This window comes from Trachypithecus francoisi, unplaced genomic scaffold (assembly GCF_009764315.1).
Source record: "Trachypithecus francoisi isolate TF-2019V2 unplaced genomic scaffold, Tfra_2.0 Lachesis_group9, whole genome shotgun sequence".
Classification (NCBI taxonomy): Eukaryota; Metazoa; Chordata; class Mammalia; order Primates; family Cercopithecidae; genus Trachypithecus; species Trachypithecus francoisi.
In genome coordinates, this window is record NW_022681474.1 from 58,105,450 (window position 1) to 58,120,132 (window position 14,683).

At 56.9% G+C, this 14,683-nt stretch overlaps 1 protein-coding gene and 1 long non-coding RNA gene across 10 annotated transcripts in view; one reads left to right on the top strand and one right to left on the bottom strand.

The window, feature by feature from the left end:
* The window catches only part of RASGEF1A (RasGEF domain family member 1A), a 74,967-nt gene that overhangs the window by 31,373 nt on the left and 28,911 nt on the right, over window positions 1-14,683 (top strand). The window contains exons 1-2 of one of the 8 annotated variants that reach the window (XM_033209892.1): window positions 7,098-8,227; window positions 8,754-8,920. The exons of 1 other annotated variant lie outside the window; for it this stretch is intronic. In XM_033209892.1, coding sequence (XP_033065783.1) covers window positions 8,167-8,227; window positions 8,754-8,920 — 228 coding nt within the window. In that variant the 5' untranslated portion in view covers window positions 7,098-8,166. Of the gene's footprint in view, window positions 1-7,097; window positions 8,228-8,706; window positions 8,921-9,174; window positions 9,399-10,197; window positions 10,317-13,289; window positions 13,295-14,683 lie in introns of those variants that run through there. 6 more of the 8 variants (XM_033209896.1, XM_033209899.1, XM_033209895.1 and 3 more) reach the window with 6 other exon arrangements.
* LOC117082843 lies at window positions 6,582-8,651 on the bottom strand. 2 transcript variants are annotated; one of them, XR_004436795.1, is made up of 2 exons: window positions 8,514-8,651; window positions 6,582-7,892 (listed from the first exon to the last, which is right to left on the bottom strand). It is a non-coding gene; the product is annotated as an uncharacterized LOC117082843 (long non-coding RNA). The 2 variants fall into 2 exon arrangements; XR_004436796.1 differs by lacking the exon at window positions 8,514-8,651 and adding an exon at window positions 8,079-8,208.

Below are 14,683 nucleotides of genomic sequence, written 5' to 3' on the forward strand. Positions count from 1 at the left end.
GTGGCAGCCCACCTATCCAGCGGAATATCCTGCAGCTGCTACAGAACATGTGGAGTTTCCAGGAACTGAGGGGCTCTGTCCAGGGAGCTGCAGGTGTCTGGGGCAAGGGAAGAAACTACAGGGGCATCATTCCAAGTACCACCGATTAGAATGAATAATACTCCTTCGAGAGCCTGTGATTCTGGGAATGACTAAGAAAGAAACTTCTGGAACATTTGTGTCTGCTCTAGGAATAGACACATGCACAGAAGCACGTGCAGACTTGTGTATTCGTGGGTTGCCTCATTTCCATTTCATATCAGGTCCCTTTCCACCAGCCTAGAGTGTCATCCTCTCTGGCTCATGGGGATGGCAGCTGTGGGCCCTCCCCAGGGAGGAGGGGGCAGGACTCCCTGAGATGCATTGCTGCCCACATGCCCTACCAGCCTGACCAGCCTCACTCTGATATCTTTCAGGGTCCCCCAGTATCCCCACTTGCCCGAATGGCAGTCGGGGCCCTGCCCATCACAGCCAGCCTCTCCCCTGCCCTACAACATGTTATAGGGACCTGCCAAAAGAGGAGCTGGGGAAACCCATGGGACCCTCACAGCACCTTGGTGTCTTTGCAGAGTTGCAGGAGTGTATGTGGACATGGGGTTGGGGCAGTGAACGAGGAGACTGGAAGAGGAACCCAGGCTTTCTCCACTAAACTTAAATAAAATATAAGTAAACGGTCAAAAACAGTAGTAGTAGAGCTATTCAAAGTATTGCAGTTCGGTGAAGTACACTGAGCAGCTCAAGGGTAGGAAGCCACACAATCTGCAATGGCTAACCCTGCTGAAGGCAGTGCTGACTTTGCATGGCTAACCCCCCCTGAAGACAGGTCTCAATCTGCACTATAACACTCTTGAAGGCAGATCTCAATCTGCAGTGGCTAACCCTCGTGAGGGCGAGTCGCAATCTGCGATGGCTAAACCTCCTGAAGGCAGGTCTCAATCTGTGATGGCTAATCCTCCTGAAGGCGGGTGTCAGGCACACCTGTGTCAGGCCCGGCCACCTTGGCCTGTGCGGCACACTCCCCTGATGGGCAGGTCAGGGGCTGTGCTGAGCCCAGATCCCTGCCCACAGATACAATGGCTGGGTCTCCATGTGCCTGTGCCTGAGTGTCTGCAGGACAGGGCTCTATTCCCTGTGGGAGAGGAGGCATCCCATGGCGGTCCTGGGACATTCAGGCAGAGAAGCTCTGTGGTCTAGGTGCTGGGGCCATGCTGGGAGGGTCCCTGGGACTTCTATGGGGCTGGGTGTCATGGGGTCCCTGAGGAGTAGCAGCCGAGTTTGGGGAGAGTGGAGCTAGCGAGGCGTCCTGGCATGAGTGCGTTCAGGCCTGGCCTTGGTTGGAACCCATGCCCTGCATTAGCCTGGTACCTCCAATGAACACAGCAGGGACTGGAGGGAGGGGGCAGAATTGGCTGGGAAGTAGCAGATGCAGCAACTCTTTCTAGAAATGTAGGTGAGAAGAAAAGAGAGGTTGGGAGGCAGCTCAGGAGGAGTCGGGGTCAGGAAGACTGTGTTTGTGGTCTGGAGAGGGCAGAGGCTGAGTGGAAATGGAGGCAAAGAGTAGAAGGGAGGGGAGGAGGGGGAGAGTGGCAGTTAGGGGCACAACAGTGGGGTCAGGGATCAGTTCAGGGGCCTGGGCCCATGATGGCCGGAGGCTCCATTGGAGGGCAGGTGAAGCAGGAGAACAGACTAGGAGCCTTCGGGGTTGGGGAGGAGTAAGGGTGCTGGCCAAGGATAGGTGGAAACCAAGGGCCCAGGGAGACAGAAGCCTCTCCTTGCCTGGTGCCTCTAGTTCCCATAGGCCAGGCTGGCCCTGAGACCCCCTCAGAAGGCCACACTGGCCCTGAGATCCTCTATAAGAGTAGGCTGGTCATGAGACCCCCAATAAGGCCAGGCTGGTCACAAGATCCCCTGCAAGGTTAGCCTGGTCCCAAGACCCTCTATAAGGCCAGACTGGTCCTGAGACACCCTACAATGTTAGACTGGTCCTGAGACTCCCCACAAGGCCAGGCTGGTCCTAAGACCTCCTACAAGGCCAGCCTGGTCTTAAGATCCTCACAAGGTTAGGCTGGCCCCGAGACCCTCCCACAAGGCCAGGCTGGCCTTCAGACCCCCCTGTGGTCCTAAGCATCCCCGCTTTGTTCCCCACACACCAGGGGATCTCAGGTGTGGGCTCTCAGGCAGGGTCTCCTCTGAGTCTCCCTTCTCCAGGAGCCTGTGAAGGGCTCCGAGGGAGGGGCAGGCCCTGAGTGGGCCACTGCTGCTCCAGCCTTAACTTTGTGCAGTCTTAGTGGGAGCAGGGATGCCTCATGTCCTGGTTTTAGAAGATGAGCATGCACTGTGTTATGCTATCATGAAGCCATTCATAGTAATTGGAGAGAACTTGGGAAGCACTTGACAAGGCTAAATGGAGAGAAGAGGAGGAGGGAGGGCAGGAGAGATGGAGAGAGGGTGTATGCCGGCCAGTGGAAGGAGGCACCCTGATTAGACTTTTGGTGTGTGGATGCTTGTTTGTTTTATAGGCGCAGGTGCAGACATGCACACATGCACAGGCATGTACACTCGTAATGCACACGTGCAACTATGTACACACACACCCATGCCTGTTGCACACATGCACAAAGCACACATGTGCATACGCACACCTCCTAAGATACACATGTACACTCAAGCACATGAACACGTGCGCACACAAGGTCACACAAACACACATGGATGCATGGTGCCCTAGACGATGCCTGCTGCCATGTCTTTGCTCTGGGGAGGTGCTGTCCATTTCTCTCCTTTTCCTGCCAGTGACCCTGGCTTTTCCCTGACACTTAAGCTCACACTCTGTATTACCTTTAACACTAGTTTCGCAGATTTCACAGGTGCCAAGTGATGACTCAAGGCTTTAACTTGCAAGCTTTTTGTCACCATGAAGTAGTTTGCTCCTGGCTGGGCCTGCCCTATTTCCATGTGCTGTCCCTCTTCTGTCTTTCTCATTGGGGTGTCAGGGGTATTTTCTGTGTCTCACTTTGTGCAGGTCTCTGCTCATATGATGGGGTGGGTATCCAGAGCCTTGTGACGGGAGGGGTCCCTGTTGGTCATGACCTGCTTCATCTTGGGGAAGTGACTTCCTGGGCCCTCACCCATCCTGCCTGTGTGGCTGCAGCCTCCTCCCTTGTTGGGTCCCACTGTGCTGGGCATGATGCTGTGTCCCCACCCCATGCATTGTGTCCCCCCGATCCCTGGATGCATTCTCCACTGTCCCCTGTGCATATGGCAGGCTGGCGCTCAGTGTGGTGGGCTCCCTTCCCCTGGACCAGAGGCCCTGCGTCCCAAGCTGAGTTCTGACTGCTGCCACCTCCCTGAGCACTGAGTCCCACATACCAGTGGGGGCAGGAAGGATCTCTGAGGACGGCGCCTGTGCGCTGACTTTTTAGCAAGCTCCTGGGCAATGAGGTCAGGCTTGAGAGCCCCATCTGGAGGAAGCCTCCCAGCCTGGCATTCCTGCCTTTCCCACACTCCTGCGTTGCTGAAACCCTGGATGCTCTGAGTGTGGCTGAGGAGGGGTGGCCAAGGCACATGGATACAGGACCCCAGGAAGAGCCTCAGGAAAGACTCATGGACCCCAGGAGGCAGAAGAGGATGTGGAAGGGCTAAATCCACTATGGTACCTTGATGTGCTTTTCAAAGGTGCCCATGTGTGAGGGTGGAGGCTCTGACTCAGATGACTGGGGAGAGGTATGCCTGACACTGTGGCCAATGGGCTCCTGCCCAGGTATGCTGGTGCCTGGAAGGATGCTGCCTTGCACATCAGAAAGCTCAGCTGACTCCCATTCACCCGCTCCTTCACGCCTTCTGCCTAAAGCCATGAGTGTTTCAGTACATGGAACATTATTCTCCAAAAGGGAGCACTAATGGTATGGCCTGAGGGAAATTCCAGAAGTCTTAGGGGTTCCCCACTGACCCAAGGGACAGGGCTGGCTTCCAGACAACCTTCCCTGGAGCCTGTGGGTCTGCTTGGGTGAGGGTTCGGCTGGGGCCATCAGTGGCCTCTGCCCAGGGGTGCTGACCAGCCTTGGAGGAGCCTGGAGAGGCCTTTCTGCAGACTGTAGCTGTGTGTGCAGGAGGCTTGAGTCTGGCAGACATCAGGCCTGAGCCTGGGGACAGCGCGAGCCCTCAAACCCCACTGGAGGCAGGGGCTGTCTGAGGAGCCTCTGGAGCTCACTGAGGGCTTGCTTCATTTTGCTTCGTGTTTTGCCAGCACCCTTGTGAATTGGCATCATGGGCCCTACTTCATGCCCTGGAGAGGATAGAGAGGTATGCGCCATCACCCTCAGGCTTTGGACCTGAAGCTCTTGGACAATGTGGTGTGGTCCGGTAATGAGGTGGCACCAGCAGGGCAGGGTCGGGGGCTAGAGCCTTTTTGTCCCTTGACCCTCCTCCTGGAACCCAAGGCCCCGTGGGCTGAGCCTCATCAGGGCCTCTGCAGCACCGGTGTGGTCTTCGTCAGCCCCGGTGGAGCACTGGGCTCCTGCTTCTCTGTTCTGCAAGGTCTGTCACCTGCCTCAGGCCACCTTCCATCCTCCAAAACCAGTGGACGCCTCTCACTTGCCATTGCTTGACCCTGTAGGCTGTGCCTTTTACAAGAGGGAGCAGGGTTTGCCCCAACTCTGCCTTTGTTCTTGGGGGGATGAGCGGAGGGAGGCTTAGGCCCCTTCCTCCACATCCCTTCTTCCCTTAGGTGTGGCCACAGCTGACCTAGATAGGCCCTGAGGTGCCGACAGCTTCTGCCTGTCCTGGCCCAGATGTTCTCTCTTATTTTTCTCTCCTTCAGTTTTCTTCATGCGATTGAAGTGTAACACACACAGAAACATGCCTGAGCCAGAGCCACAGTGTACACTTAGTGATTTTTCATAGGGTGACTCCGTGGGGACACTCAGATCCAGCCCCTTTCAGCCCCTGCCCCAGGGTAGCACCCCAGACCCCTGGGGTGCCCTCTCTGGCCCTGAGCTGGCTCCGCGTGGGGCCAACCTTAGATGCTCTTTGTGCATGGTGTCCTTGACTCCCTGCCCTTGCCTGTGGTTGTCTGGGCGGGTTATCCTCGGCCTGGAGTGTTCCATTGAGTGACACATACCGCAGCTTGGTGGAAACCCAGTCTCCTGTGGGGGATGCTTGGGTCATTTTCAGTTGGAAGCCCTTGTGAGTAGGGCTGCTGCAGACACTCCTGTGTGTGTCCTTTGGTGTGAGTCTCTAGTGTTTCTGCCCGGCCTCCATCCAGGATGGAATTTCTGGTCCTGGTGTGGTCGGTGTTCATAGGCATGATTGGGCTGTTTTCCTGCCTGGCTGCACCAGCTGACCCTGCCGTGCCGCCAGCAGCTGAGAGTTTGCATTGTGCCATCTTGTCAGCACGTGGCATTTTCTGGCTTTTGATAGTAGCCATGCTGCCGGGTGTGCAGGGTGCCACACTGCAGTTTAGTGCCCTCCCCAGATGAGTCATGGAGCTGGGTGCTCTCTTAGGCCTGTCACCCCTTGGATAGCCTTCTTTCAGTGAAATATGTCTTCAAGTCTTTTGCCCATTTGTAAAATATTGAGTCTTCTGACTTTTTTTATTTACGTGAGTTCTTTATATATTTTCAATATGAGTCCTGTGCTGGATATATACAACCAAATCCGTATCCACACCTGTGTCTCTATATCTGTCTACACACCCACACACACACACACGTGCACACACATAGGTTCTGAGTGCCTCTGTACACAGACATGTTACAGTCACTGGGATGTAGCAGTGAACAAAACAAAGATCCTGCCCTCATGGAGGTCGCATTCTCAGGAGAGCAGATGAACGAACCAGGAGGTGGAAAGGCTCTGCTGGATCCAGTAACCTTGAGGAAAACCGTTCCATGGCGGGAACCTGCTGGGGCAGAGGGTGGCATTGCAGCTGTGTTAGTGGGAAGGTGGCCTGTCGGGGTGGGGGACACAGACACTGCAGAGCACATTCCACTCAGGCGAGGGTGGGCAGGGCATGTCAAGGCTGAGCAGGGAGCACTGAGGTCCCTGATGGGGCTATTCGTTAGGACTCTGCCTTCATTGAGATTGAGGTGGGAGTCACGGAGCTTCTGACTCAGGTTCTAAGAGATCCCCTCTGGCTGCTGTGTGGAGACAGCAAGGGTAGACTCTGAGAGGGAGCCTTTGCGAGTGTAGTAGTCTGTTCTCACACTGCTATAAAGAAGGGCCTTGGTCGGGCACGGTGGCTCATTCCTGTAATCTCAGCACTTTGGGAAGCTAAGGTGGGCAGATCACTTGGGTCAGGAGTTTGAGACCAGCCTGGCCAACATGGTGAAACCCCGTCTCTACTAAAAAAGCAAAAATTAGCCGGGCATGGTGGTGTGTGCCTGTAATCCCAGCTACTCAGGAGGCCGAGGCAAGAGAATTGCTTAAACCCAGAAGGTGGAAGTTGGAGTGAGCTGAGATCATGTCACTGCACTCCAGCCTGGGCGATAGAGGGAGACTCCATCTCCAAAAAAAAAAAAAAAAAAAAAAAGCCGGAGACTGGGTAATTTATAAAGAAAAGAGGTTTAATTGGATCATGGCTCTGCAAACTGTATAGGAATCGTGGCAGCATTTGCTTCTGGGAAGGCTTCAGGGAGCTTTCGCTCATGGTGGAAGACAGAGTGGGAGCAGGCAGGTCTGACATGGCAGGAGCAAGTGAGAGAAGGGGGAGGTGCCCCACAATTTCAAACAGTCGGATCCCTCCAGAACTCACTCACTCACTAACAGAACAGCGCTGAGGGGATGGTGCTAACCCATTCATGAGAACTCCGCCCCCATGATCCAATCGCCTCCCGCCAGGCCCCACCTCCAACACTGGAGATTACAATTGAACATGAGATTTGGGTGGGGACACACACCCAAATCATATCAATGGGAGTCCAGCCTCCTGTCCTGAGACCCTCAACTCAGAACCTTGACAGCTTGCCTGCTCTAGGCTTTGCCATCCTCAGAGCAGCATCTGTTGCTCTGGTCAGAGGCAGCCCTGTTCCAGGCCTTGTGCCTTGCCCCTAGAGGAGGCATCTGGAGAAAGTGCCTCTTCCTGTGTGTCTGGTCTCCCTGAAGCCCCAGCAGATGGCCACTGGCCCCACCACACCTGGCTTCTTCTCTGCTTTCTGAAGTGGCAGTGTGATTCTGCCTCGGGCCCCACCGGCCCTCCCTGCAGGACAGCCTCAGTCCCAGCTGCAGGGATATAAGCAGGACGCCTGGCAGGGCTCAGCCCCAGCACAGCAGACTCCTCGCATCCTCAGGCACCAGGAAGGATGTGGGTCAGGTCACACATGAATGCTGAGGTCACACTGGTGGGTAGAGGAGATAGCACCATCTGTGTCAGCCAGAGATGGGGGCAAGGGCCCCATTCCTCCTGGGGAAATGTCTGCCTTATCAAGGTCCTTGGGTGACACTGGTGCAATCTGGGATGAGCACGATGGGAAGTGACCCTGTGACTGCATAAGAAGGCTTGTGGGACTGCCCACCCATCCACCACCTCCTCTAGAGTGTCACATTCAGGGAGACAGAGGGGATGATGCTCGCTCTGGAGTCAGGCGGCAGCAGGGCCAACTGCTCACACAGACTTCCTGAGACAACACTGGGGTCACCCCAGGGCCGAGATGTTCTGCAGGGCCATGGTACAGGGCTGAGGAAGGCAGGGGCAGGTGCCTGGAAGGCTTCCCCAGGAGCAAGACACCAGGCTTCACCTTGTTGGTGCTCTCCATGAAGCCACCTGAAGGGACAGGGTGGCCCTGCAGGCCCAGACCATCCTGATGCCACCTGTCCACCTGCCAAGGTCACCATGAGCTTTGCATCTTCTGGCTGGCCTGAAACAAGATACAGAAGAAAAAGTGGGGGAGGACATTGTGAAAGCTGGAGGACCACTATGCCATTTCTGCCTGGTTGCCTCGTACTCCCTGCACTGCCCACCCAGAGGCACTGCGTACCGCGCAGTAATGTATAGTGCATGCTCTGAGCAGTGGGAAGTGGTTCCAGGGCAGGCCAACACTCACTGGTAGAGAAGAGCGGGTGAGAGGGCAGTGCTCCAGGAGAAGAACTCCTGTCTCCAGGCCTTTGAGCTGGCTTGAGGGAGCCCAGTGAATGGACCCAGCACAGCTCCTACTTTCCCAAGACAGAGACAACTGCCCATCCAACCAGCCTGGTAGGTACTCTTGCTGCTAGTAAGTGAGCAGACAAATAAGCTGGGAGGCAGAGGGCCTCTGGCAAGGCCTGGGCAAGAGCTGTGGGGTGGAGATGGGGTGAGGGTATAGGCGTCCCGGGTAGGCCGGATGTCGTCAGGGTCACGATTGTCCATCAGCCCGTGGCTTACGAGCTCTCCGGGGTTGTCAGAGCCTCTCTGTGAGGTCCAACCTGAGCATACCCAGCTCCTCCCTAGCGGCCGCCCCGCCGCCGGGCTCGGACTACCCCAGAGCCAGTGGGTCTCTCACCCAGCTCAGGTGCTGGATGCTCCAATCCAGACCCCAGGAGAGGGCGCTCTTCGGTTCTGCGAATCTTTCCCGTCCACATCCTCTGAGGGAGTGGGGTCCACCACAGGGACTCGCGGAGGGGGAGCCCCGTCACCTGACAGATTCCTTCTGAGGCTGGGGCTCTGGGGGCGGGAGGCGCCTCACTGTGCCATGTGCCCGGCCCACCCCTCGCCACGGCTCAGATCAGTCCTCCCACAAAAGCAGCTGCCGTGTCCCCCGCGTTCCAAGGAAATGGAAGGACAGGGAGTTCTGTGCGACGCACGTCTCAGGCCAGAGATGTGTGGGGTGAGCTCCCCGTCAGGGGAGGCATTCAAGCCGAACGCTGGCGGAGCACCTGCTGTAGTTCCATAGTGGATGTCTACGATCAGGTGAGGCCGGGGAGGGGTGAGAGGCGTCCCCTCCCCGAACCGAGCGCCGACCCACGCTGCGCCCCTTCGCCGGCTCCGCGCGCTAGCACCGACCCCCAGCATAGCCGACCCCGGACGCCCCGCCCAGCCCCACACCCCGGCACCTACGACGCCCCCACCCTTAGTGCCAGGCGCGCGCCCAGCCCAGGCGGCGCCCCCTGACAGCAGTCCAGGCCGCCCCAGGTCCCTGCACCACCTCCCGCCGAGCTCCTAGCCTCAGCCCCGCCCCACGTTCCTGGCTGGCCTCGCGGCCCCTCTGCGCCGCCCGGACCCCGCGGTCCCCAGCCCAGCCCCTCGGTTCCCCGCATCCCGGGTCCCACCCCTCCAGCGGAGGCGCCCGGCGGCAGGGGCTGGCGCAGGAGTGGGCGCTTGCTCGACTGGCGGGCAGAGGAACCGCCGCTCGCTGGACGCGGCGGCCAGAATGTTCCTGGAGCCCCAGGTAGGGCTGCGGCGGGACCGCGGGGCAGGGTTCTTGCGTTATCGGGCTCGGGAGGGGTGCGACGGTCCCCTGCATCTCGACTCGCGCGGGAAGGAGCCCGTCCTGAGGACCCACGCGCCTCCCTCTGTGCGTCCCCGCTGGAGCACCTGCTGCCAGGTGGGCGGCGCCCAGCCTGCCCCTTCTTCTGCCCTGCCCTTCGCGGCGCGGCCCGCAGACGCTGAGAGCACAGCCTCTCCTGTGAGCCTGGAAGGGGTGGGGACAGGCGCCCCAGCAGGCACCGGAGGGGTCTGCCCGGGACGGGCACTTTCGGGTGTACAAGAGTCCGGACTACTTGAGGGGCGCAGAACCACCTGTTGCTCCGAGAAGGATGTGCCGGGCGAGGGGTGGTCCACGGTGTGTGGTCTGTGTGAAGTGGTGGCGGGGGAGGGCTGCGGAAGCGCGGGCGTGCTTATTCATGGCACGTGGGAGGGAGGCGGCCGTGCCTGTGCCTTGTGAGCCCCACGCGCGCCTGTGCGTTTAGGGAGAATGGAGCCCAGCGTGGGGCTTTGAGGAGTGTGCGCTCCAGGGCGAGGGCGCTGTGGGGCGCAGGTGGAGAACTGGCCCCGGAGAGGACCTGAGCGTGGAGCACAGGCGTTTCTCACGCTGTTTATGGAGACCCACTCCAAGAGGCGCAAGGCAGTGTGATTCGGGTGCGGCAGCCCCCTGGGTTCTGAGCGCCCACAGCATGGAGCTGAGCCCCGGCCAGCCCTGGCCACGTGAAAGATGCAGGACTCATCTGTCCCTTTCTTCCTTCACTTAGCACGCATTTATTGGGCCTCTGCTGTGTGTGGGCACTGCGGTTCAGCAGGGAACCAAACACCACAGGAAGGAGGGTGTTGTCCTCACGGTGCCCACACAGGAAAGAAACAAACACAATGGGTAGGTAAAATGGGTGGAGTGCCACCTGGTGCTGAGGGTTAGAGAAGAAGCAATGTAGGAGAGCCCGCAGGGCCTGTGAGGAGTTCAGTGGTGAGGGTAGTTCAGGTCATTCTGCAGCAACAGAGCAGCCCCAAGTCCCTCTGCTCACAACAACATGGTGCAGTTTCCACTCACTGGTGTCAGCCCTGGTCCAGGCCACCCTCATTCAGGGACCCAGGCCGACGGCATCACATGGTAGGGGAGGGGGGAGGGCCCTGCACTGGTATTTAAATACCCCAGCCCAGTACTCCAGTCACTGCTGTGAAACAGGTGGACCCCACGGCCCCACCCAGTTTCATTCGGACCTGCAATGACAGTCCTGCTCCCCCAGCAACCAGGGGTCTGACACACTTGGTGCCCAGCGTGCTGACCACCAGTGAAGAGGGGGCTGTCTGTGCCTTAGGTACAGTGGCTAGAGAAGATATGTGCACAGGACCTGCTGAAGGAGGGGAGGGAGGGAGCTATGTAGGGTGCATACTAGGAAAAGGCCAGGGCAGAACTTTGAAGTGGAAGCTGCCTGCATGTTGGGGCCAGATTGGAGACTGGGGCATCAGGAGCAGAGCCCGTGAGGAGGTGGGACAGTGAGGTCAGCGAGGTGGCATGGCTGGGAGAGCCAGCGGGGTGACTGGGCTGCAGTGGGAGGTAGCAGAGCAGGGTGTGCTCCCCATGGGGCTACCATGGCACTGCTGGCTGCTGCTGGGAGGGGTGAAGCTAGCAAGGTCCCACCCCAGTGGTCCGGGGACAGATGACAGTCCCAGCCTTGGGAGATGGCAGAGGAGGAGGAGAAGGGAAGGACTGATTCTCGGGGTATTCTGAAGGCAAAACCTGGAGGTCGTGCTGGGTAGGCTGTTTTCATTGAGGTGGGAAAGAGTCAGGCTGGTGCAGGAAGGAGGGTGTTGCCCTTAGAGGTGGGCAAGATGGCAGGTGCAGCAGGTGGGAGCGGGGACAGTTCAACACCTCCAACCCCGGAGGTGTTGCCTGGCAGGGGTATGGGTAGAGTCCAGGGAGAGGTCTAGGCTGCATGTGCTCATGCAGAGCCTGGCTTGCTCCACCCTGCAGGTTCCTTGCTGCCCTGCCTCCTGGCCACACTGCCCACACCTGCATCTGCTGGCTCAGGACAGTACAGCCCTGGGCCCCAGACTGCCCAGTCCCAAAGCCCATCTTGCTGGGCCTGCTAACTTGAACCACCTTCTTTCAGCTCCCCCAGGAGAGGTGAGATAAGGACTTTAGCCCTCAGCGGGGTATAGGCCAGGGGAAGGAGAGCAGAGCCCCATGGCCTCTTATGTTAGCCCGCCCCCTCTGTGTGTTGGGAGTCCAGGCCTGGCCAGGATGCAGGGGGCACTGGGGACAGCACAACCCAGGGTCACACACTCACAGATGCATGGGCCACAGCAGTGCCATCCGTTGGAGGGGGAGGGGCGGGCAGTCAGGAAGGGCTGCCTGGGGGAGAGAGTATCACGCTGGCTTTGGTGGGATGCATGAGAATTGACTTAGTGCAGGGGAAGCTGCCTGCATCCCCCACACCTTTGGGCTTTTGGGCCTCACCCTCCAGGGAACTGCTGGTGAATGACCAGAGGAAGGAGACCAAACTATCATATCAACCTCCCTTTTCCCCCTTAACCCACTGGAAAACCCCTGGTTATCCTTGGAAGCTGATCTCAGAATCACCTCCTCCATGAAGCCCTCGTGACTACTCCCTACAGAGTTAGTTCCCCACCCCTGTGCCTCCCTGACACCCAGCATGGACCCCCAATCCTGAAGAGATCATGCCATGCCATGGAGTTGTGTCTGTTTCCCCACAGACACTAAGGTCCATGGGCTGTTCCGTTCTGAATGTGTGGCATAGACCACAAGGGCCTCAAGGGATGCTGACTTGACTGAACAAGTTCTGGAAGGAAGGAGGAAGGAAGGAACAAAGATGAGGGCAGGAAGTGGCCCGTATAGGCTCTCTACTTCTTGCTTTACATCTGGGGAAACTGAGGTCCAGAGGGGCTGTGTCTTGCCTGAGGTCAGCCAGGAGGTCAGGAGTCAGAGCTGGCTCCTGGGTCATGAGGGCTCCACTGTGTGGCTTCTCGGCTGCCTGGGTCCCTGTGGGTTCCAGGACAAGGGGAGTTCAGAAGCTGATGGGACACGAGGCCTGGGGGCTCCTGAGGGAACCCGGGGACAGTCAGGTGGGAGTCTGTGGATGGTGTGGGTCTTGGAGGAGGATGGCAGCCAAGACCCCCCGCCAGCTTCTCTGTTTCTTTTTTTCTTTTCTTTTCTTGAGACAGAGTTTCGCTCCTGTTGCCTAGGCTGGAGTGCAATGACATGATCTCACCGCAACCTCCACCTCCCAGGTTCAAGTGATTCTCCTGCCTCAGCCCCCCGAATAGCTGGGATTACAGGCATGTGCCACCACGCCTGGCTAATTTTGTATTTTTAGTAGAGATGGGGTTTCTCCATGTTGGTCAGGCTGGTCTCGAACTCCTGACCTCAGATGACCTGCCCGCCTTGGCCTCCCAAAGTGCCGGGATTACAGCCATGAGCCACCGAACCCGGCCTCCTGTTTCTTCTTCTGGCCCCTGCTGCTGGCTGGGCCCTGGCCCTGTGGCCCCTGGCACCACTGGCCCAGTGGAGTTTTGTTGGCAAAGCTGGTGTCTTGCAGTCTCAGGCTTGGGGAATAACCCCACCCCTGCCATGTCACCGCCCACACCCGCCTTCTGGGCCAGAACCCAGCCCCTGGCATTTCCCAAATGTCACTGTGACTGCCGCCAGCCACCTCTGCCCCACCTTGGGCCGGTAAGTGTGCGTGAGTGCTGCACTCTTCTCCCTCCCCCTCCCTGTGGGTGAGGAGGCTCAGCCTTCAACTCTGGCCCCAACCTGAGTATGACTTCCCTGGGGGCATCCCTGGGGCCACATACAACAGATGTCCTTAAAACAGGGACTGGCATGTTCCTAGAGTGCCCAGCCTGAGGGGGCAGTGGTGTGGGGTGTTTTGGGTGGGTGACCAGGAAAAGTGGCTTTAGGGTAGCTGAGCTGGTTGGCAGAGCAGGCCCACTGTGGACATCGTGTTCCTGGGTGATGGCGATGGAGCTTAGAGAGCTGAGAGATTCCTGGACACACACACACCCACACACAGACACCCACACACAGACACCCACACACAGACACCCACACACAGACACCCACACACAAAGACACACAGACACAGAGACACACAAACACACAGACACATGCAGGCACACACACAGACACAGACACAGAGACAAAGACACACATACACAAAGATACACACAGAGAGAAACAGACACAGAGACCTCCCCTCAGCAGACCCCCACACACAGACACGCACACACACAGAGACACACACAGGCACACACACACACAGAGACACAGAGACACACACAGACACAGAGACACAAAGACACGCACACACACAGACACATACGGAGACACAGACACATAGACACATGCAGGCACACACACAGAAACACACACACTAACACAGAGACACACGGACACATACAGAGACACACAGGCACACCTCCCCCTACTGCCACTGGTGTGGGCATCTCCATACCAGCTCCACACAGACTTATGTGCAGAAACCTATGCCCAGGGGAGGTAGATAGGTAAGCTATTGATTTTTTAAAAGTTTATGTTAGGTAATTGATTATTGATATCTTACTAGTTTGAACAGATTTTTAGTTTGGCTTCCCGGAAAACCCAAGAAATTAATTATATTACTTGCACATAAGGAACAGCCAACTTCTTTATTTCTAATGTATCTTTAGTTTTCTTATCTTACTGTGTTTTCTAAAAGGTGCAACATTAAATAATAGCAGTTGTCCTTGGCTTGATCTTCATTTAATGAGGAGGCCGTTCATGTGTTACTAAGTCTGAAATCGGCCCTATATTTCCAATAGGTATTTGTCATCATGGACAGTATGCTGGAATCCTACATTAATTGCCAAGAGTGCACACCACGAATGGATATTCAGTTTCATCAAAGGCTTTCCTATATCTACCAAAATCATCAAATGCCTTTCCTCCTTGGACTTATTAATGTGTTGACTTATTAACTCTTATGAGCTAAATCATCCTCTTGTTCGTGGAATAAAGCCCACTGGGTCAGGCTCTATTGTGCTTAAAAATGCTGCTGAGTGCATTTTACTGATGTGTTGCTATGTTGCTGAGGGTATTTTTCACTATTTTCAGAAGTAAGAATTTATGCATATTTTTCTACTAGGAGACATTTGTCACGTTTATAATTCATGCTATTTTAGCTTTATAAGATGAATAGGAAGCCTTTTCAATATGAATTGTGTAGCTGAAATAGTTTATATATC